General features: G+C 28.2%; 1 protein-coding gene across 1 annotated transcript; it reads right to left on the bottom strand.

The window, feature by feature from the left end:
• Positions 1 to 1,310: 1,310 nt before the first annotated feature.
• Positions 1,311 to 11,030, bottom strand: LOC129920577 (uncharacterized). Its single transcript, XM_056001933.1, has 7 exons — positions 10,690 to 11,030; positions 6,852 to 7,010; positions 6,412 to 6,784; positions 3,723 to 3,943; positions 3,475 to 3,645; positions 1,684 to 2,253; positions 1,311 to 1,611 (listed from the first exon to the last, which is right to left on the bottom strand). The coding sequence occupies exons 1-7, from the start codon at positions 10,940 to 10,942 to the stop codon at positions 1,370 to 1,372; spliced, it is 1,989 nt and encodes a 662-aa protein (XP_055857908.1). The 5' UTR covers positions 10,943 to 11,030; the 3' UTR covers positions 1,311 to 1,369.
• Between the last annotated feature and the right edge of the window lie 13,862 nt (positions 11,031 to 24,892).

Here is a 24,892-nt window from a genome sequence, read left to right as displayed (position 1 = left end):
AAATTGAAAAATAATATAAAATTCGATATATCGCACATGTACTACAAAAGTGTCACAACTCAAAAATCTTCATTTTTCAATAGAGACGATAAACCAATTTAAGGAGAATAGAACGAGTATATTTATTATTTACTTAATTTTTAGAATAGGAAACACACTTTTAACCAATTTTAGACAACCACCATCATTTTAACTATCTTAAACCTTGGAAATTCACGTTTTTAGAGTTGTGACAATTTTCGTGATCTTTGGACTAAAAATGTGTCATTTTTGTCAAAGTAGTTTTTATTTCAAATGAAACATCTAAAACGACATTTTACCTTCTGGAATAAAAACTATTCAAATTATATCAATGGCAACTAGATAGATTTGTCCGGGAAAATTTCAAATATTTTTTTTTGTCAATAACTAAAAAAATCTGTTTTTTGAGTTGTGACACTTTTGTAGTACATGTGCGATATGTAAAAAAATATTAACCTTCACAAAGTTTAAATGAAATTCATTTATATCCAATTTCAATAAATTGATTTTTCAGAAAAAAAAGAATGTTTTTTTTTGGGTAACTAAAAATGTTTTTGCGAAAAAATTTTCATTAAAATCGATCCTTTCGTTTAGGAGTCAAAAATCAAGAAAACTTTTTTTTTTATCGTTAATAACGGTCCAAAAAAATTATTTTTTAAATTGAATGGTACGAATTTTTTTGCCACATTACATGTATTTTTTATCAAAATCGTTTGGACCGTTTTTCCAGAAAACCTTAAAAATATTATTCTAAGCAATCAACAAAAATTCTTAACTATGTACGCAGTTTCTTGAGTTGTTTGGGAGAATTGTTGACAGGCAGAATTGGAGACCCACTTTTTTTTCGTATCTTCTATAATCGTAGTTTTTTTTACAAATCCTATAAACTTGCCCTATCCTAGTAGGTACCTGTATCGCAAGTAAGAAAAATTTAAGAAGATAAATTGATTGAAAGTTGAGGAAGCAAGTATTTTTGAAATTTGCTAAAGGTTCATAAAATCGCCTTTTACCCCAAATTTCAGATTTTGGGCGTAATCAATTCGCCATCCTCATAAAAAATGATTTGTGTGTAGAATTGTAAAAAATATTTTTTTTTAATAAAAAAACATAAAAAAATATTTATTGCAACTAAAAAAAAAAAATTTCTATTAAAAAAAAGTTCTTGCAATACATTTTTTTTTTTATGCAAATTTTTTTTCAATTGCAATAAATATTTTTTTCAATGCTATTTTTTTTCAGTTTTTTGTAGTGTTACACAGTTACATTTTTTAAACTCCAACTTAATAATTACAAATAAACAAAAAAGGAATGCTTTTATTCAAATTTATTTTTGTCTGCTTTTAAATCACTACAATAATTCGTCGTCTTGGTTGTAAATTAATACAGTAGCATCTTCGTGGTCTTTCTTCAAAAATCGATTAATATGACGTTGTTTAATATTTTTAATCAGTTTATAATGTTTGATTGCCAAAGAGACAATTAAAGTAATGACGACAAATAAAGTAAGATTTAATGTTATCGAATTTGAATCATTATTGTCCTTTTGTCTTTTAAATTTGTTTTTAGGGATTTGCCAGGTAATAATTTTATCTGAAAAAAAAAAAAAAATGTCAATTTTTTTTTAAATTTGAAGATTTTTAAAAAAATGATAATGTCTATAACCTTTTCGTGAAATCAAAACATTTTCTGTTGTTGGAATTGATTGTGATGTTATGATATTTAAATGAATTCTGTCATCCTGTGAATATGTAGGTTGAGCTGAAGTCGTTTCTAGAATCTTGGTGCTATTTTCGATGAGAATTGTGGGCTCTTCTTCTGCATTTCTGATTTTGGTTGATATTTTTCCCAGTTCTGTTGATATTAATAAAGTTGATGTTGAAGATTTTGCTGTTGTTGTTGTTATTGTTGTTGGTGTTGTTGTTGTTGTTCTTTCTGTTTCAGTTTCAGATTTTTTAGTTTTAACAAATGACGATGTCGAAAGCCTACTACCATCATCATTGTAGTATGTTGATACTTTTGTAGTTTTTGTAGTTTTAGTAGTAGATGTTGTGGGTGTTGTTGAAGAAGGTGTTGTTTTAGTTTGGGTGGTAGGTGGTGGTGTTGTTGTTGTTGTTGTTGTTGATGTTAAAGATGTTGTTATTGTTGTCGGGATGATTTTTGTGTAATTGAGCATTGACAAAGGAAGATTTGTTGCCGAATCTAGTGATTCACTTGTCGTTTCACCATTGCTGCCTTGAATTGTATTTGTTTTTTTTTTTTTAATTTTTAAATAAATTTTTAAATTAAAATATTTATATAAAAAATATTTTTAATAAATAAAATTCTATTTTAGCTGCTAATGTTCTGTTTCATGTAAAAGATGGGCTGGTAGGAATTGTCAAAAGTAATTTTGTAATTTTGAAAATGATATCAGAGCTTTTAACTTTTTTTTTACTGGCACATTTTTAGTACATTATAATAATGAGTGCATATTTAAGGCATTAAAAGAAAGGTCTTTTTAAGTTCTATTCATAACTGGAAACCAAAAATTTCTGGGAGGTCTGGTTGCTGAGATTTTGCAATCGAAAATGTTTTTAAAATTTTCGAAAAAAAAATTTGCGGGAGCGGGTCATAATTCTGCTTGTCAAAATTCTGTGCGACAAAATTCTGTGGGGTCAAAATACTGTAAGACCATAATTCTGTATGTCATTATACTGTAAATACAAAATTCTGTACGTCAAAATACTATATGACCAAAATACTGACATGCAAAATTCTGTTTTGTAAAATTCTGTACGGCAAAATACTGTATATCAAAATTCTGTAAAAATGCTGTAAAAAAATATCGTTTTGATAATGTAAAAAAGTGCGCACGACATTTTTGTACAGCATTTTTACAGAATTTTGATATACAGAATTTTGATGTACAGAATTTTAAAATACAGTATTTTGACCAACCAGAATTTTGCTATACAGAATTTTGACTTTCAGAATTTTGTTCGTACAGCATTTTGCACATACAGAATTTTGACATAGGTACAGTATTTTGGCATTTTGAATACAAAATTTTTCAACATACAGAATTTCGACCCCAACCCAAAAAACTTATTTTTGAAAATTCATCGAGCAATTTATTAAATGAAAGGTCTCTTTCAACTCTATTAATGGATAAAAACCAAAAGTTCTTTCGTGGTCTGGTTGCTGAGTTATTTACATCCAAATATGTATTTTTTTTTTTTTTTTCATAAATATTCGGGAGCAGATATCTTTGGATCCAATTCTCTAAACAAGTTTTGGTATAATTTTACGTGTTCTTAGTGAGATCTACTTTTTTCATATTTTCGAAAAAATATATTTTATAAATGAATGCAGTTCATAGAATATCAATTCAATATTCTTTGGATATTATACCAGAACTCACAGTAAATCTACATTATTTAATTTTATATTTATCTATTATTACAAATAAATTACCAAATTCACAAACTGATCGATAATTTGGACAGCATGTATTTAATGATTCACATTCTTCATGGCAATCACAAGATTTGTAAAAAACACCTTCCTTGTTTGTTATACCAAAATTTGAGGGACTAATTTCACTGCAACGGCCTTCACACGATTGCACATCATAAATTGCATAATCTAAAAAATATAATAAATATTTATTACAATTTTTTTTTTTTTTACAAAATAGATAATAATTCAAATTCATATCTAACCTGTAAAATCAGGTAATCTTGTTACTCCACCAGTTGATGATAATGAAGAGCATTTAGAATATTGCATTAATTCAATATCATCAATTGCAATATCGCTTAAGTGATTTATTCCAGCCGTACCTTCGATGATAATTTGAAAATCTTCTGGTAATTGTTTTATAATAAATAGACCTTCTTTCCATATATTTTTTTGATTGCCACTTATTCCAAAGTATTTATATCTGTTAATTTGAAAAGAAGATTAGACTCGAGTAAAAATTTATACACATTTAATTTGAGAAAGATATGTCTCAATTTGAACCTATTTTTTTTTTTTTCATAGAGAAACAACTGTAAATATGCGAAATATATTCGATATTTTATTATTCGACAAAAATTATTGCATATTTTTGGACAAAAGTATTTCACAGATTTTGATCATATGGTGGATTTTTGTAGAACTTGTAACGATATGTAAATATTAAAGTAACGAAACTATTTGTATACAAACACTGTGGTAAAAGAACAACTAGAATCACTTTGATTCAACAATTTTTTCGAAGACATTAAAAATTAACCTGAAAGCGATTGGGCATCGATTTTTCCTTCTTCAAAGTAACATCTAATACTATTTGATACGTATTGTGCATTTGGTTGATTATGACCTCAAAAATTCAAACTAGTTGAAAAATGATTGTGAGCTATGAATAGAAAATCACGGTGGTCTTGAAAACGCGGCAGGTTTTATAAAAATGGATCCCAAAAGTAATGATGCAGATTTGTTCGAAATGATCTCAGGATTCCAAATTTGTAATTTTCAAAATCGTACCTGATCCTTTTTTTGAGTTACAGGCATTATACATATATATACATTTGACTTAGAATGGGGGAAACAAAATTAAACAAAAAAAAAGCACATTATAATGTCCTATACCTTTTTGGAAAGCTAAAATATACTCCTTGAATTTGATGTTTATTTGAAGTTGATTGAGTAAATAGTTTTTGAGAAATTTAATTTTAAAGTTATTATTTAAAAAAAAAATATTTTATTTTCTTTTAGTTTATTTTATTCATTTGTTTTTAATAAAGGGTACATTTTTTTACACAAATCAGTGCTCTCATTGATTTTAAGTCAAAAACAAAAAAACGCATGTTTAAAAGTATCTTATTTTTTGAGATTTAAGGAAAAATGTATCTATCTTTTCTCTAAATTTTTTTGTAGCTATTTAAAAATTTTTTTTTTAAATAAAAAAGAATTAGCCTCAAATCAAATGGAAAAAAAGGTCACCATGGATTCATGGAAAATGGCTCTCACGATGAAAATCGAGAAACAATTTTGTGGTAACTGAGGACCTTAGCTGTCCTAAAATCTATGTTATGTGGGATATTATTTTCTGTTATACGTAATATATAACTCTAATATTTCAAAAATGGTCCTGAAATATTCAGAAAGTTATAAAAATAAATTTAAAAAATATAAAAATTAAAAAAAAAATACAAAACTCTAAAAATGGCAAAAAAAACATTTTAAAAAACACCAAAAATGAACAAATACCTCAAAAAAGGAGCCAAAATACCACTACGTTCACTTTGTGTGATTAGAACTTACAAATCTGTTGATTAAATAACCATTATACAATTTTTTCCTTAGGAACAAATAAAACAAATATAAAAGTGCCTATCTTTGTTTTCCATTTTTGAAAAACTAGAATAGTTTTTTGCATCTTTTTTTAAGGATTTGACTAAGAACTAAATAGAACAGTCAATTTTGAAAAAAAAACTTGCTACAAGGTTCAAATTAAAAAAAAAATTAACTTAAATACAAAAAATAATTTTCTTTTTAATTTTCACTTTGAAATTAAATTTCTCAAAAACTATTTACTCAATTAACTTCAAATAAACATCAAACTCAAGGAGTATATTTTAGCTTTCCAAAAAGGTATAGGACATTATAATGTGCTTTTTTTTTTTTGTTTAATTGTTTCCCCCCATTCTAAGTCAAATGTATATATATGTATAATGCCTGTAACTCAAAAAAGGGATCAGGTACGATTTTGAAAATTAAAAATTTGGAATCCTGAGATCATTTCGAACAAATCTGCATCATTACTTTTGGGATCCATTTTTATAAAACCTGCCGGGTTTTCAAGACCACCGTGAAATATTTACGTATACAAATAAATAAAGTGTAGGCAAAATTTGAATTAAATTGTGCGCAAATCACGGTATCATTGTAGTCTATCTTAGTAACGCTAGCCTGCGTTACAATGTGAAAACAAGCTCAATGTTACTGTAGTTTAATTTAATGTTCCTTATTTAGGTTGAATTTTTGTAGAATTTTTGTAGAATTTTATATAAATTTAAGCCAGTAGGAATAGGCTAGACAAATTAAGAGCTTAAATTCACTGAAAGAGGGTGAAAAAGTGTTTATTGCTATCGCATTTCTGAGATAAGTATAGACGACATTTGTAATACAGAGATTTTGTGTTAACAATTTTTACAGTGGTGATAATTATTTTGCAGTTTGTTTATCAATTAAATTAACATTTACGATATAACTATATATTAACAACTGCGTTACTAATTTATTATCATAAAAAAGTAATTGGTAAATTATTTGCTTTAGATCTATTTATCAGAAATATTTAAACAGTTGAAAAGAAAATCACTATAACGAATAAAATAAGCTCCTAAAAACACAACAAAATACCTCGTCTCCTGCAGCACTTCTTCAAGATCCACTGACACAGGTTTAACGTAGACATTTAAACTTCCAACCGCTGCTCCATACATAAAATAAAAAAATTTAAAACACCCATAGTTATTTGTTAGAGTTTTCGAATAAATTGGTGAGATTAAACGAGCAACATTATGTGGCTGCTGATCAAAACTTTCCATCAGCATATAATGTCCTGCATCAGCTGTGAATGTTGTATGATCATGCTGTGGACCAGTTCGAAGTTGTTGAAATAAATTTGCCGCCATAATACGTTTCCAATCGAAATTGTGTGTTTCATCGTGTGACCAACCACACAAATCATCTGATTCAAAATCACAAGCTAGTTGGATTTTATCGTTTGTTTCTAATTAAAAAAAAGACAACAATTATTTGAATATTCTTGTGGATAATTTTGTATTAATTTGTCATACCCTCACATTTGCCCAAAGGGCGATCCCAATGTGTTCCATTACAATAAGTAACTTTGCCTCCAACTAATTTGTATTTATCCGTACAGTAGAGATTCGCTTTATGACGAGTTGGCATTATTAAGCCATTTTGGGGAGTTTCATGTTTCGGACATCCTTCTTCTATAAAAAAAAAACATACAAACAAAAATTAGACCAATACAATTATTTTAATTCGTATGGAGTAGAATAGTAAATATTTTTGGATTTTATCTAATATATTTCTTTTCAATTTCACATTTTAATATCACTTTCACTCTGATTTTCATTCTAATTTTCATATTCAATTTCATATAACAGACATGAATAAAAAACTTTCTCGATCCCTGGATACAATTATAGTTAGTTTTTTAGAAATACGTGATTCTGATGGTACGTATACGCCCTAGTGCACCATGCACAATATTTATCACTTACCTATGAAAAAATAAATAGAATGGAATCATTTAAGGATTTCCATTGCATATGAAGTCTACGTCAAAAACTATTGTCAACATTTGCCGTTGGCATTGACACAAAAGAAGGCGACAAGGGAAAAGGGTGAAAAGGCGTTTTTTTTAGTTATTCATCAGAGAAGATAATTTAAGTTGTACCACTTAAAGGCTTGTAAATAAAAATGAAAAGTCATTTTTTTTTTTTCTTAGTGAAATTATAAACATAAAAAAAAAACAAACACACAAGAAAATGTGTTACGTCATGTTTTTTAAATTCAATGATTTTTGGTGAAAAATTTGTTTGGGATAAATACTTTACTTGAATTCACGTTATAAAAGTCGATGAGTTTCCATTTTTGGAGTTCTTGAATGTATTCGGAGGTTCTCGTCTTAGCTTCTAGAAACTTCCATTCCAGGAGGGGGCGCTGTATACTTGCAGTGGGATATTTTGGATGTTCCCAATACAAGTATGTTATTTATGATGTGCGTTCAGATATCACTGGTCGGCCAAAAATTAAAAAAATTCGGGAGCAAGAACTTTATAAGGTGATTTTGATTGACTTTAGTGTGCTGAATTTTGAGCTATACTCATCACTATTTTCGCTATAAAGCTTCAAAAACTAATTTTTAATTGAATTTTTTTTTATGTTTAGTCAAAAATATATATTTTCCGTCATATGTTGCTCTTTATAAGTCCAAATCAGATGGAATTTGATTCAAAAACCCATTCATTACTTTGAAAAAAATAATCAAGATTTTGAGATATCTATCATAAATTTCTCTTTTCAATATCTTTGAGAAAAAAAAAATAATTTTTAAAAAATATAAATACCTTTAGGACGTGTTGATATGGCGTTTTGAGATTGCATAAGTAGTTTTATAAAAAAAAATTAACGATGATGTGTAATTCGATGTCAAATGTACCCAAAAACACCCGTTTTTGACCTTTTAATATTCAATTATTTCAAAAACGTGACGTGCCAGTGAAATTTTGATTTCAGATTCGGACTCAGCACACAAAATTCCTCTCGAAAAGTAGGGTTTGGTTCTTGCTCTATATCCGTTGCCGACCAGTGTTTTTAGTAAAGATAGGTATTTCGTTCAGATGCTCATCAATTCAACACCTTTTTTACTTGCGATATAGGTACTATAGGGCAAGTTTAGGATTCGTTAAAAAAAATCGAACTCAAGATAATAATTTTACATGACATTACGATGATGAAGAATGCCAAAAAAGTGGGTCCGGCAATTCTGTCTCTCTGTCTGTTTGTCCGTCTGTAAGTACCTGGAGCTGCAGCCTAAACTAAAGAAGTGATTTTCTTCAAACTTGGTAGTTAGCAGTTTTTAGAGGAGAAATTGAAATTTTTTTATGGCCAAAACTAACGGTACCTGCCGTATAACGGAAATAGAAAAGTTAACTTTTTTCGATTTAACTATTTTGTTTAAAATTTTTGTGTATGCCAACTTTCGAAATAAAAAAAAAATATTTTTTGTACCGTTATTAACGGTACCTGTCATAGAACGGTTTTGTTGATTTATGAATATCTCGTACAAGACTAACACAATTTCAACGGAAATTTTTATACAAAAGCGTTCATGTAAAAATAATATTTAAATTTTAGAAAATTTTTTAAAAAAACACATTTTTGGATTTTTAAAAAATATTTCAAAATTTTTTTTTGAAAAATCAATTCTTTGAAAACAGGTTTATGAAAAATTTTTAAATTTCGTATTTATGTGTAAATTTATTATTTCTTCAAAATGGCATACCATTTTTTTTTTTTTTTTAATATTAGAAAATTTTTATATATAAAAAATTATTTTTTTTTTTTTTAAACGGCTCTAACAATTTCGGAATTTTTTTTTCTTAATATACCTTGTTATACAAGAAATAAAATGGCATACTTGGTTTTTTGTTAAAGATCATTTAAAACGGCGTTTATTTAATTAATTTATTTAATTAAGCCTGAATTGTATGCCACATTGCCCTGATCTGCCACAAATTTGTGGTTTGTGTAACAGACGAGAAACTGAAGACATATTCCACTTTATTGCTGTTTGTCCAATACTTCAAGAGATTAGAAGAGAGCTTTATTTCCCTAATTCGTCTATGCAAAATATTATATGGTGTTCTGGGTTGGTCTAGCCTATACGTGGCAGAATTGCCACGTCCTTATTCTTAACCCTCTGTAGGCACACCTCTTTTTTGCGAATTTGGTGTATACTTTTTCATGTCGCTAGAACTTTTTTCTGTCTCACTATTTTATAGAAAATCATATATGAAATTGATGTAGAATTTTCCGAGGAATTCGAATATTGTATTCACAATTTCAAAAAAAGTTATTTTCACCCTTATAAAGACACTTTTTTGTGAACACCTTTTATTTTTGTCCTGCCAAATTCGAAAATAAGGAATTTAAGAATCAATCTAATTCGTTCGAACACTTATCTAAATTACAAACTCGATAAATATTATCATTGTTAAAATTGTTAGCAGGAAAATCAGTATTAGAATAATTTCTCACAAAGGCGGTAGCTCAGTGGTCACGCAATAAGCACTCTCGCACCCTCGCTTAGTGATTTTGAAGCTATTATTTTGCCTAGCTTATTCACTTTGACCAATTTATCTATCGTTACAACAAGTTGATCTAAATAAAACTAAATAAACTTAAGGTTTTTTTATCACATAGTAACGCAGACATGCTAAGATTTTATTCCTTGCTGGGGAAATAACAAAGGATATTTTGAAAAAAAGTATTAACTGGGATTGAAAATAAGTTGAAAATTGATTACTTTGGCGGCTGCAACGTTCAAGTTCAGAAACTAATGCTCTGATAGGTGAAAAATATATATTTTGTATGAAAAACAATTGCGTTACCAAAATAGTCTACAATATGTTACCGTGATTTTTGAATAATTCAATCAAAATTAGGGTTATGTTCTATTTATTTGAATACATAAATAGTATTTTATTTATATATCCAGTGTAATTTTTCCACTAATTTGTATTTTTTTTCTTCATGTAAAAGGGACAAACTTTTAGGCATCAAATTAGCTTCAAAAATTTACACATTGTAAAAAAGAAATTGTACTAAAAGTTTCTTCTATCTTAAGGATTGAGTAAGTTGAATTTTCTAAACGGGTTCTCGAAACCGGAAACGATAAATTAAAAAGGAGATATCATTTTTATTTTTTGATTTTTTTTTTTATTGCTGACTAAGTATTTTACCACAGAAGATATCTTTTTGTTGTTTTAAGGCGACTTTGGATATTGTTTTTTTTTAATTATTTTTTCTTATCGAGTTGTTATAAATATAGTGAATTATTTTTTTTTTTTTTGTAAATATACACAAAAACAATTGTCTTACTAGTACAAACTGGAGTTTCAGCATTCCATTTGCCATTTTCACAAGCGACAATATTGCTTCCTTGTAAACTAAAACCTGTCACACAATTTATTCGCATTATTTTGAAATTATGTTTGAAACGTACTAAAGCATTTGGAACATTAACCATTGAGCATAAACGTAACCGATTGCGTTGGGATCGTTGCCCATTGATAACTGTAGTTAATAAATATGTTAAAATAATTATAATCACAAATCGAAATAGTGAAAACATTTTTTTTTTTAGTTTAATTTAATTTAATTTAATTTAATTTTATTATATTTAATTCAATATGGATTTACGACTTCTACTGGTCTGAATGATTGCTTGACTCGAACTATATGAACATTTTTTCATTGAGGGTCGTACCATTGATATCAAATAAAAAAATTGTATCTTTTTGTGATATAGGTTCAGGCTTTATCAACAGAATAAGAAAAAAAAAAAATAAATAAAACATGCTCAATGATTTCTGTAGAAAGAAATGAGCAACGACTTTGTGATTTTTGAAGAAGTGATGGAAAAACAAATCAACATTACACACAAATGCATATATGATATGTACTAGTAAATATTTTTATAGTTGGATAAACAAAAATTAAAACGGATACAAATATTTTAAAAGATTATAAAGTGACGGAATGGGATTTTTTCGAAAATTTGGATTGCAATTGCAAGAATTAGGTAACTGATTTTTAAAGAAAGGGTTTTAGCTACGAGGTATTTTTTTACAGTCCTGTTTCCAACTTGGTACCTTTGGAGTGTTACGAGAGATGGTAGTTTTCTATCGGGGCTTCTCAGAAGAAGCTGTTTTAGCAGGAATGAGGTACGGAAGTTTTATCAGAAGGTGAAAATCATATCTTAAGCTCATAAACATATGTAAAATGAAAGAAATTCTGAGAATTTGGAGAAATCACCTCTGCCATCTCTATAATGTCGATGATAAAGAAGCCCCAAGCAAAGGCAGATTGCACGTATTCACTTTTTTGGGGAAACCGACGAAGTTATGAATACCAGAGTTATGCACGACAAAGTTACGCGCGTCAAAGTTACGCAAAACCGAAGTTACGAAAAACCGAAGTTATGAAAGACCGAATTTATGAAAGACCGAAGTTACGAAAAACCGAAGTTATGAAAAACCAGAGTTATGAACACCAAAGCTATGAAACGATGTTTTTGGGTTGGCAACCATTGAGATGAACGATATACGGGGGGAACGTAGCAAAAAGCTAGAGCGTATAGGTTGAGTCAAGGCAAGAAAAAATTGTATGGGACGGGGGTGTCTTTCAACTCCGTTTAGCCAGGAGAGAGGATTTTCTAAACCTATACTCTCTAGCTTTTTAGTACGTTCCTCCCGTATATCGTTTATCTCAATGGTTGCCAACCCAAAATCATCGTTTCATAGCTTTGGTGTTCATAACTCTGGTTTTTCATAACTTCGGTTTTTCGTTACTTCGGTTTTTCAAAGCGCGTAACTTTGTCGTGCATAACTCTGGTATTCGTAACTCCGTTACCATTTCACTTTTTTGTATTTTGAGTGAGTAAGTTTGTCTTATTCCAGATATCTATGGTTCTAGTCTACAGCGCTCCATAGTAAGTTATCTCTTACACTGAGCAAAAAGCGTTTTGTTTTATTAAGTTTGATGAACTTTACCGAAGGTTTTTGGGGTGCTGAACTCGAATCCGAAGTCTACAGGTTTTGAGTGTGCTGAACTGAGATAATCCCATTAATCAATTTTTTTGCAACTTTTTAAGCTAAAGTGGTTTTTAGCTTAGAGAGATTTTGTTTCAAGAACAAAACAATACTTTAAAAAAGGTTGTGCTGAACTCGAATTTGAAGTCAAAAATTTTCTATCAACTTGCGTTTTTGAGATATTCCTGTGGTAAAATCTCAATTAGGTATAGATTTTTAGCTAATTTTTAAGCTACAGTGGTTTCAAGCTTGCACTTTTTTTTTCTTTAGGAATAAAACAATACTTTTTATGAGGTTATAGATTATTTTGTACTTTTTAAGCATTTCCATCGTCTCACCCAAACTACAGCTTCTAGAAAAAAAAAATGAGGGCAGATTTGAATTTATCGATGCCAAATTAGTAAAAAAAAAGAGGTTGTCTGTAAAGCCAGTTTACGGACGATGATTTTACGTGATAACGTCGTAAGTACTAAATTCTTGCCCATGCTAAATTTTTATTTCGAAGTCAAAATGGCGTAATAATTATACCGTTTAAAGATTTATTTTTATGAATTTAACAGTATTTAAAACAAAAGTTTGTGGAAAACAAAAGATTGTATGGTATTTAAGAAAACCGTCTGCAGGTAAAGTTAAAAAAAAAAAATTAAGCATGGGCAAGAATTATGGAAACACCTAAATGTCAAATATCTAAGGATTGAAATAAGATATCGACATAAATTAAATGCAGTTACAAAGGTTAGTGTTTTATATAAAAATTAAATTATTAACGAAGTTTTTAAAATTCTATTGAAATGGATCAGGGGATGTCAAAGTAGCATTTTTTTAAATCCCCCATAAACGACGTCATTATTACAGAAAAGTTCTCAGTTTGAGTGCTCCATAGCTAAATAAGGTTCAAATAGGTTCTAACAAATATAGCAAATACAAACAAGTTGTAAAAGAAATTTGTTTTGGTTGGGATTTTATACAATTTAAAAAATCTGAATTTTTGCGAAAATGTGCATTTTTCGGAGCCTTACCGATTTCGTTTTTTCCATTAAGCGACTCAAAATAGGGAATCAGATCTGGTTCTAGAGACCACTCAGTTATAAGTTATAAGCAGTTGGTAGTGAAATGAAAAAGATTAAGTCAATTCAGATGGGTTCTAACGCCTCATAAAATATCGATTTTCGTGAAATACGAGCAATCTTCAGAGGCTTCCCGATTTTTTATTTTTCCAAACGCTCCACTCAAATGCGCACAGTCATAGACTACATGTTCTATAAGCTTGAGATTTTTTGAATGCTACAAAAAATTTAAAAAAATAAAAACTCACCCAAAAATACCCCAAAATAAGTAGGTGTTTTTTCAAAAATTCATATTTCGAAACGGAGAGATTAAAAAAAAAAAGTCCGTATCAGAACCCTAACTTTTTTCTTTTATTATCTTTCAAATGATGTTTTTCAAATGATGTTTTTCAAATATCTATAATCACTACTTTGTCAAAGGTCTACCTCATGTTTTAGTTTTAGAAAACCATTAATTGGTTTTGAATTTTTTTTAGAATTTTTTTCAATACCATTGTCAGTCTTGCAATAAATTTATCTATTGATTAAAAGAAAATTCAACTCTTTACATTGTCGTGTTTAGAAAATAGCCATCAATTTTTTGAAATTTTGTTTTACCCCTATTTACCCTATTAAAAGATGGAATTTTTTAAAATCCTTCAAATGTATTTAACTTTAGATTTTTATAAAATATTTAAGAAATTTTCATAAAACAAAAAAGGTGCAATTTTGTCGACCAGTTTTATGTTCCGGTATTTCATCATGTTCCTTGCGGGTGCGAATTTGGCAGGACAAAAATAAAAAAATTACGATTTTTTAAAAAAATAAAATGCACGACTGGGTCGCACGAACTTGCTCTTAGAGTTAAAGTTGCTTAAATTTTTTGGAAAAAAAATAAAATTCGTTTTTTAAAAAAATAAAATAAAATCTAAAATTGAATTGCCCTCCAAAACAAGTATGCAGTTTTGATTGATATATTAACATGCATTTTTAGAAAAAAAATTTTCAAAATCGTTAGAGCCGTTTTTAAAAAAAATAATTTTTTATAAATAATTTTTTGGAAAAAAAGTTTTAAAATAAAATTGGTATGCCATTTTGTAGAAATCACTAATCAACATCTAAAAACAAAATTTCAAAAAAATTCAATGTCCCGTTTTCGAAAATTTGATTTTTCAAAAAAAAAATTTTCAAATTTTTTTTAAAAATCCAAAAATTATTTTTTTGGAAATTTTATTTATGCTTCTTCACAAAAAGTTTCGTTGAAATCGAATAATCAGTTTCGGAGATAATCGGATTTGAAAAAAACCGTTCTATGGCAGGTACCGTTAATAATGATTTTCAAAAAAAAAATTTTTCATTGAAAGATAGACCTTAGCTTAAAACTAACATTTAAATTTTTTAAACAAAATCGTTGGAGCTGTTTTCGAGATATTTCAATTTTACTTAAATCGGTGTATGACATGTACCGCTATTTTTGGTCCAAAAAAATTAATTCCAAAAACCCCTCTGGAGAGTCGCCAAATAACGCTACATACCAAGTTTGACATTAATCGGTCCATCCGTTTAGGCTGTAGCTCCTTATACAGACAGACAGACAGACAGACTGACAGACGGACTTCCGGGACCCACTTTTTTGGCATTGTCTACCATCGTAATGTCATGGAAAAATGTTATCTCAACTTTTTTTTTTTGTACGAATGCATAACTTGATATATAGTACCTATATCGCAAGTAAAAAGTGGTCACAAAAAAGTCTCTTTATAAGGGTGAAAATATTTTTTTTCGGAATTGTGAATACAATATTTGAATTCCTCGGAATATTCTACATCAATTTTATACTTGATTCTCTATAAAATATTGTGACCGAAAAAAGTTCTAGCGACATGAAAAAGTATAAACCAAATTCGCACCCGTGTGCCTATCACGTCACAAAAAAGAGGTGTGCCTAGAGAGGGTTAATAATCATATAGTTTTTAGTGCGTGATGAAAGCGTTTCTATATGTTTTTAAACTATGATTTTTTTTTTTTTTTTGAGAAAGTTTGTAGAGAGTAAACCTGCCAATGATGACACATGCAAATAAGACGTTTGCTCTTTTCATTATAACTTCAATTTCTGATAAATTTGCAACGTCCAACTTACCCCGCAATACCCTACCTTTCCTCCGAAAATTAACTTATGTAAATTCGCTCTTTGTACATAAATAAAAATTCCTGGTGTTAAATACAAATTATTGCTCTCAACTCAACAGAAAACATCTTTGATAAATACAAAGTTTTTTAGGGTAAACCATTAAATCCCATCTAATACACTAAAACTTAACCCTTTACCTGTACTCTCATTTTGTAACCACTGAAAATCGTTTATTCGTTAAAACACCTTATCAACAGTATTTCCATTTAAATATTTCTCATTCAAACGTAATATTTCTGGGTGAAAGATCTGTTAAGTAATTGGATATTCAATAAAAAAATAAAATAAAAAAAAAAAACAAAACAAAGAAGGTGATAGGTTTTCCACATATCCACACACAAAAACTAAATGAAAAAAAGGGTGAAGATTCGACAGATTATTCAAAAGCTCTGAAAACCCAATTACACGTGGACTGGACATATTAAAAAAAAATATATATATATATAAAGAGGGTAGCAATTGATGAGGAAGAATTGCGAAATGCAAATTAAAAAAAAATATAAAAAATAAACTTAGCACCTTAAGAAACCATTAAAGTGCGTATAAAGAAACATAACTCTGAATGAAATTAATTGAAACGGCATCGCCTCGGATTACCCTTTGTTTAACTGCGAACGGACACATCGAATTCCTTTTTTTTTTAACGCCTTAACGATATATGGAACCAGAACCAGAACCTCACCACCCACCATCACTCTGATGACGGTTCGGTTCTTTATGTGTATAATTACTCATATATATATAGCTAAGAACTATGAACCCCCATCAATCTTGTATTAATTCAGGAACTTGTTCTGAGTTATTATTGCTTTTTTTTTTTGTTTAATTCTTTTCGTTTTAACCGTTTTTTTTTTTACGAATATACTTAATAACCCTTTAAGCTCTCATTGTTCATTGGTACACTTACACTTTTTTTTTTTTTTGTTTCCATTGACGTATGATGATTATATTAAAACAGTTAAACCTAAAACCTGACCACTCTAAAAAGAAGCTATAATAAAAGTTTGAAACGAAGACAATTTTCACATCTGAAATTATCCATTACATATTCGTGGTCATATGTCATTTTATTATACTATTAGAATGTATCATATTGTTAGAGATTAGAGAAGATTCACATTTTCTTGTTTTATACTTTTTGGAGCTTGATTTAAGAGCAGTTAAAGTCAGGTTCTAGTTTTTGAAATTTAAGTTTTTTGGGGTCACTATAAACATATAAAAAAAATGAGACAGATATGAATTTATACTTTATACAAAGTCAGATAAATTTGATTGGAAATCTACAATACAAATACAAAATAGTTTCTTTCTTTGCATTTTAATAATAATTTAAAAACGGAGGCCAGTAAAATTTTTTTTGACTTTGCATTCTCATTTAGGCATACTTAAAACCTTCAGAAAAGTATATTTTGGTTTTTCTAGAAAAAATCTTGTCGATAAGGGTAAAAAATAATTTTTGTTTTAATGCATTTTGTTTTCTTAAAAAAAAAAAATATTTTTTGCAAATCAATTATTTATTTTACAACTGAAAAAACTTTTTTATTGCAACTGAAAAATATCACTGGTCTGCAAGGAAATCCTCCTTTAAATAAAACTATACTTTTCCAAAGAATTTTTGTATGCTGATTCCAAAGTCAGAAGTCAGAATTGATCTAGCACGTTACGTTTTTTAGATATTCCCGTTAGAAAATCTCAAAAACCCATTTTTTTGCTGTTTTCGAAGAAATATTTTGGCATAATGTAATATTTTTCAATTAAAATTGTAACGGTTTATAAAAGAACTTAGTTTTTTCTTTCAAATTCAGTTTCAATCTTCTCAATATCTCTTTTCTTCTCCGAGATATCTTAATTTAAATAAGTTTAGTAGGTTTGGCATATCTTATCATAAAAAAAATGATCTCTAAAAATTAATATACATATCTTTCTCCCTAGAACAAAAATATACTTTTCTAATGGACTTTAGTCTGCTGATTTTGAATCCGAACTCAAAAAATTTTGGTCAGCTCTGGTTTGTGAGATATAGTAGTTTTTATTAAGATTTTCTAAGAAATTTTGTTTTTGTGATACCTACTTTAACGCGAATATCTTAAAATCCTGACGTGATAGAATTTTTTTGACTTCGGATTCTAACTCAGCACATCAAAAACTATAAGAAAAGTATACTTTTGTTTCTAGAAACAAATCTGAAGCTTTACAAGGCAGTTTATCGAATGGTTTATTACAAATAAGATATTTCTAAATAGATAAATAGTATATAAAATTACAAAACACGTACAAATTTTGTTTAATGTATTTTATTATGGTTTTCTTTACATATTTGACTTTTTAAATATAATGAGCGTTGATATTTTACATTTTCCTTAATTAAGGTGTTTTTGTTCATGTTGGATTTACTAAAAAAGTAAAGGATTTCGATATTTCTGCTTTTTTTATAAATCAGTATTTTAAAATATGAGAAAACATTAATGTAAAAGGACATATTTGTCTATAAGTCCTCCAAATTTGAGCTCAATTCTACAAATAGTTTTAATTTTGCACGAGTTCAAATAAATCTAAAAGGTTGATTTTTTAGAAACTACACACATTTTTCAAAAGTCATTTTTACAAAAATGGTACCTGATAGAATTTTTCTGAAAACAGATTTAGATTCAAGAAAGTCTAATCTTTCATAATATCAAAAAAATATTTGAAGGAGAAAAAAAGTGATATTTGCATTGAAAATAAAATTTGCATACAAAAAATTTGTATTGCAAATAAAAAAATTTCTGCATTGAAAAAAAAAAAATTGCAATGCAAAATGTTTGCATTAATTTTTTTTTTAATATTCGTCGCATTTCTTACAATTTTGGCTATTTGGCCGTAGGTTCAAATTTATAGTTAAAATAGTTTATGTATTGTCAAATCTTCAAAATTAAATATTTAAAAAAAAATATACTTGAGAAGTATAATAAAAAAAAACAATCCATTAATTTTTTTTGTTGTGCGTAAAGCCCATACGTTGACTGACTCAAATTCGTTAAGCATCATTCGCCATGTTTTTTTGTTCATACATTGACGTTATTAAGACATTTTGCAATTTTACTGTTCGATTCATTAATCGTTTTGTCTGCTTCTAGTATTGCGGTATTGTCAGCAAAAGTAGAAGAAAGGATAAAGTAGAAGACCTACAAAACTACCTTGTGGTACACCATCCATTATTTCCCTAAAGCCTGAGTCTGAGTAATCATTTCCGTGTCTAATGCAGACAATTCTGTTCTCTTAATATTCTCTAAAATTGTATAGAGTCATTCAGGTAGTACTTGTTTAAATATGAATTAAAGGCCTTCATGTCATTCATCATACACATTTAAATAGACTGCTGTATAACTTTCTTTTCTTACTTCTAAAAATGGAGCTATTGTTCAGCAGTGTTACATTTCTCTTCTTTAATAAGCTGATATTATATCACGAAACTTTCGACATTATATCTTTTTGAGTACTACCAAAAACAGAAAAATTTCTACTTTTTTTAACCAAATTTTCTGCAACTGTGAAGTTTTTTTCACAAAAGAGAGCTCTCCCAGAGAGAAAACAATATACTCTTCTTTTGAATTTCTGCTCAAAAAATTTCGGACTTCGGACAAAAATCTGAAATCTGTCAAAAAAGGAGGGCTTTTAGTGTTTTTCTTTATTTATACCAATGAAAAAATTAATGAAAAAAAAAAATGCTTGAAAAAAAGAATAATTAAAAAGAAAAAACATGGATGAAAACGGAAAGATTCTTTCGCCAAGACTATTACATTCATCCAGTGTGGCAGACAATTTCGTCCTAAAAGAGTTTGGATACTTTTGTCCAAATCTCTGAGAAGATTTCATCTCCACTCCTTAAAATTTGACAGATCTTATATTTTTGTCCAAAAAGGCATGTACAATTTCTTTGTGATTATTTTAAGTTTTAAGTAGTTTTTAGGCCTTACTGGATACCAATTATGTAGCTTAGACTGATTCAAAAAAAAATTTTTTTTTGTTCAAAGCATTACCGAAAATATTATTGGAAATGACGAAAAAAAAAATACTGTAAAAGTTTCAGCCCTTAATATTAACATTTAGTACCGCCGCCGCATCGAAAATTTCTATTTCCCATTATGATTTACATGGGAAAGATTGTGTTTTTGAGTTTGGAATTTTATAACTTTTTAATGGTTCATCAAATAGGCTAGATTTAATCATTTTCTTGTATAAAATTGAACGCTCTACAAAATTGCAATTTATAAAATAAAAAAAAAAAAAAAACCACTCGAAAAATTAGTTAAAATAATTTTTAGTTGAAAAAAAATGAATAATTCGAATTTATTGAAAAATTCTAATTTAAAAGTATAAGGGGTTTGAGAGTTATATAAATGGACCTGTGAAACCAAAACACAACATATAGAATACAAATATTCCAAAAGTTTGCCAAATTTTTTGAAAAACCTAATAGTTTCGTCAAAAATTTGAAAAAAAAAAATGAAGAAAAAATCACATTTTATATTTTTAAGTTGAATAACTTCAAAACGGATCAGTTAATTAAAAAAAATTTAGAGGAGCTTTTTTGTAGAGCGTTCAATTTTATACCAGAAAATTATTATTATAAAATTCCAAACTCAAAAACACAATCTTTTCCCATGTAAATCATATGGGAAATAGAAATTTGCAATGCGGCGATACTAAATGTTAATATTAAGGGCTGAAACTTTTACAGTATTTTTTTTTCGTCATTTCCAACAATTTTTTCGGTAATGCTTTGAACAAAAAAAAAACAATTTTTTTTTTAATCAGTCTAATGTAGCTTCATATCTTTTAAGTGACCAAACTTTTATTTCAAAATAATCACATTACTGGACAGCTCCATTACAAAATTTTATATTTTTCTACCATAAAGTCACCAACCGTTTGGATTAGGATGACTTAAAGCTTAATTTTCTGCATCAAAAAACAATTTTCATCAAAAAGTGGAGTTACCCGGGTGCTTTCATTTATTTTCCATACCGATATCTTCGTATAACGCTCGGCCCATTTGAAATATGCATATGGGTCAAAATCATGAGGATGGGAAATTTCGATCTAGAGCCCCAAAATGCTTGTTTATTGCATTTAAATTACCAAAATGGTAATTAAAATCGTTCTAAGTGATAAAAGCAAGTTCGAAAATTCATTTTTTATCATGTCTTGCTCACTTTGAATTCAAATCTTTAAGGGGGGAAATCCCTCTGGACGACAGCTTTTTCAATAATTTTTTTTTGGAAAAACTGAAAGCATTTATTGAAATTTGGAAAAGTATGTGATATTATTGACATTATGAAGAATTGATAAAATATTTTTAAGTACAAAAAAAAACAAAATGGCGGCTCTACAGCTCTTTAAAGTTGACGCCTCGAGTTTGCGCCGTGCAATGCCGAGGTCAAGAAAACTATTTAAAATCAAAAAAGAATTTTTTTTCCAATAAAATATATTTATACACATTGCATGAACCTAAATTTAGTAAAAAAAAAGTGTAAAATAAAAATTAAATACCAAAAAAAACGAAAAAACACAATGTTTTTTTATAAACAAATTGTTAAAAAAAAATATTTATTGTAAACATTTTATTGAACTTTTAGTTTCATGCAATGGCCAATTAAAGAGTAATTTGCAATTTATTTCAAGTCGATAGCTTCATTAGTTTTTGAGTTACGTTGCAAGGCGCGGAAAAAAACGCGTTTCAAGGAAAAAGTCTTTAAAGTTTTCGTTTTCGTACTGTGGTAGGTTCGTAGGGCATCGAAAATTTCTATTTCCCATTATGATTTACATGGGAAAGATTGTGTTTTTGAGTTTGGAATTTTATAACTTTTTAATGGTTCATCAAATAGGCTAGATTTAATCATTTTCTTGTATAAAATTGAACGCTCTACAAAATTGCAATTTATAAAATAAAAAAAAAAAAAAAACCACTCGAAAAATTAGTTAAAATAATTTTTAGTTGAAAAAAAATGAATAACTCGAATTTATTGAAAAATTCTATTTTAAAAGTATAAGGGGTTTGAGAGTTAAATAAAAGGATCTGTGAAACCAAAACACAACATAGAATACAAATATTCCAAAAGTTTGCCAAATTTTTTAAAAAACCTAATAGTTTCGTCAAAAATTAAAAAAAAAAAAAATGAAGAAAAAATCACATTTTATATTTTTAAGTTGAATAACTTCAAAACGGATCAGTTAATTAAAAAAATTTAGAGGAGCTTTTCTGTAGAGCGTTCAATTTTATACCAGAAAATTACTATTATAAAATTCCAAACTCAAAAACACAATCTTTCCCATGTAAATCATATGGGAAATAGAAATTTGCAATGCGGCGATACTAAATGTTAATATTAAGGGCTGAAACTTTTACAGTATTTTTTTTTCGTCATTTCCAACAATATTTTCGGTAATGCTTTGAACAAAAAAAAAAATTTTTTTTTTGAATCTTTTGAATTTTTTGTAGCTTCATATCTTTTAAGTGACCAAACTTTTATTTCAAAATAATCACATTACTGAACAGCATCATTACAAAATTTTGCGTTTTTCTACCATAAAGTCACCAACCGTTTGGATTAGGATGACTTAAAGCTTAATTTTCTGCATCAAAAAACAATTTTCATCAAAAAGTGGAGTTACCCGGGTGCTTTCATTTATTTTCCATACCGATATCTTCGTTTAACGCTCGGCCCATTTGAAATATGCATATGGGTCAAAATCATGAGGATGGGAAATTTCGATCTAGAGCCCCAAAATGCTTGTTTATTTCATTAAAATTAACAAAATGGTAATTAAAGTTGTTCTAAGTGATAAAAGCAAGTTCGAAAATTCATTTTTTATCATTCCCAGTCCTACTCACTTTGAATTCAAATCTTTAAGGGAGAAAATCCCTCTGGACGACAGCTTTTTCAATAATTTTTTTTTGGAAAAACTGAAAGCATTTATTGAAATTTGGAAAAGTATGTGATATTATTGACATTATGAAGAATTGATACAATTTTTTTAAGTACAAAAAAAAAAAACAAAATGGCGGCTCTACAGCTCTTTAAAGTTGACGCCTCGAGTTTGCGCCGTGCAATGCCGAGGTCAAGAAAACTATTTAAAATCAAAAAAGAATTTTTTTTCCAATAAAATATATTTATACACATTGCATGAACCTAAATTTAGTAAAAAAAAAGTGTAAAATAAAAATTAAATACCAAAAAAAACGAAAAAACACAATGTTTTTTTATAAACAAATTGTTAAAAAAAAATATTTATTGTAAACATTTTATTGAACTTTTAGTTTCATGCAATGGCCAATTAAAGAGTAATTTGCAATTTATTTCAAGTCGATAGCTTCATTAGTTTTTGAGTTACGTTGCAAGGCGCGGAAAAAAACGCGTTTCAAGGAAAAAGTCTTTAAAGTTTTCGTTTTCGTACTGTGGTAGGTTCGTAGGGCATCGAAAATTTCTATTTCCCATTATGATTTACATGGGAAAGATTGTGTTTTTGAGTTTGGAATTTTATAACTTTTTAATGGTTCATCAAATAGGCTAGATTTAATCATTTTCTTGTATAAAATTGAACGCTCTACAAAATTGCAATTTATAAAATAAAAAAAAAAAAAAACCACTCGAAAAATTAGTTAAAATAATTTTTAGTTGAAAAAAAATGAATAACTCGAATTTATTGAAAAATTCTATTTTAAAAGTATAAGGGGTTTGAGAGTTAAATAAAAGGATCTGTGAAACCAAAACACAACATAGAATACAAATATTCCAAAAGTTTGCCAAATTTTTTAAAAAACCTAATAGTTTCGTCAAAAATTAAAAAAAAAAAAAATGAAGAAAAAATCACATTTTATATTTTTAAGTTGAATAACTTCAAAACGGATCAGTTAATTAAAAAAATTTAGAGGAGCTTTTCTGTAGAGCGTTCAATTTTATACCAGAAAATTACTATTATAAAATTCCAAACTCAAAAACACAATCTTTCCCATGTAAATCATATGGGAAATAGAAATTTGCAATGCGGCGATACTAAATGTTAATATTAAGGGCTGAAACTTTTACAGTATTTTTTTTTCGTCATTTCCAACAATATTTTCGGTAATGCTTTGAACAAAAAAAAAAATTTTTTTTTTGAATCTTTTGAATTTTTTGTAGCTTCATATCTTTTAAGTGACCAAACTTTTATTTCAAAATAATCACATTACTGAACAGCATCATTACAAAATTTTGCGTTTTTCTACCATAAAGTCACCAACCGTTTGGATTAGGATGACTTAAAGCTTAATTTTCTGCATCAAAAAACAATTTTCATCAAAAAGTGGAGTTACCCGGGTGCTTTCATTTATTTTCCATACCGATATCTTCGTTTAACGCTCGGCCCATTTGAAATATGCATATGGGTCAAAATCATGAGGATGGGAAATTTCGATCTAGAGCCCCAAAATGCTTGTTTATTTCATTAAAATTAACAAAATGGTAATTAAAGTTGTTCTAAGTGATAAAAGCAAGTTCGAAAATTCATTTTTTATCATTCCCAGTCCTACTCACTTTGAATTCAAATCTTTAAGGGAGAAAATCCCTCTGGACGACAGCTTTTTCAATAATTTTTTTTTGGAAAAACTGAAAGCATTTATTGAAATTTGGAAAAGTATGTGATATTATTGACATTATGAAGAATTGATAAAATTTTTTTAAGTACAAAAAAAAAACAAAATTGGCGGATCTACAGCTCTTTAAAGTTGACGCCTCGAGTTTGCGCCGTGCAATGCCGAGATCAAGAAAACTATTTAAAATCAAAAAAGAATTTTTTTTTCCAATAAAATATATTTATACACATTGCATGAACCTAAATTTAGTAAAAAAAAAAGTGTAAAATAAAAATTAGATACAACAAAAAAAACGAAAAAACACAATGTTTTTTTATAAACAAATTGTTAAAAAAAAATATTTATTGTAAACATTTTATTGAACTTTTAGTTTCATGCAATGGCCAATTAAAGAGTAATTTGCAATTTATTTCAAGTCGATAGCTTCATTAGTTTTTGAGTTACGTTGCACGGCGCGGAAAAAACGCGTTTCGTGGAAAAAGTCTTTAAGTTTTCGTTTTCGTACTGTGGTAGGTTCGTAGGTTCGTAGGGCATGGGTTTCGGGACTATCTAGAGTCTTTTGAGGCTTCATTTAAGGCTTAGACCACTGAAAATAGTTTCTTCGGTTGATAAGCCAAAAACTTGTTCAGAGACTTTGATC

Source organism: Episyrphus balteatus, chromosome X (assembly GCF_945859705.1).
Source record: "Episyrphus balteatus chromosome X, idEpiBalt1.1, whole genome shotgun sequence".
NCBI lineage: Eukaryota > Metazoa > Arthropoda > Insecta > Diptera > Syrphidae > Episyrphus > Episyrphus balteatus.
Note: the sequence above shows the minus strand (reverse complement) of the source record. Positions and strands in the feature narration are given on the sequence as shown.

What these genes read in the sequence shown, in the direction of transcription:
- LOC129920577 (XM_056001933.1), bottom strand. Translation starts at nt 10,942, where the DNA reads ATGTTTTCACTATTTCGATTTGTGATTATAATTATTTTAACATATTTA. An exon ending in AAGATTACCTGATTTTACAG is followed by an intron (nt 3,646 to 3,722) that starts GTTAGATATGAA and finishes TATATTTTTTAG; the next exon opens with ATTATGCAATTTATGATGTG. An exon ending in TGTTTTGATTTCACGAAAAG is followed by an intron (nt 1,612 to 1,683) that starts GTTATAGACATT and finishes TTTTTTTTTCAG; the next exon opens with ATAAAATTATTACCTGGCAA.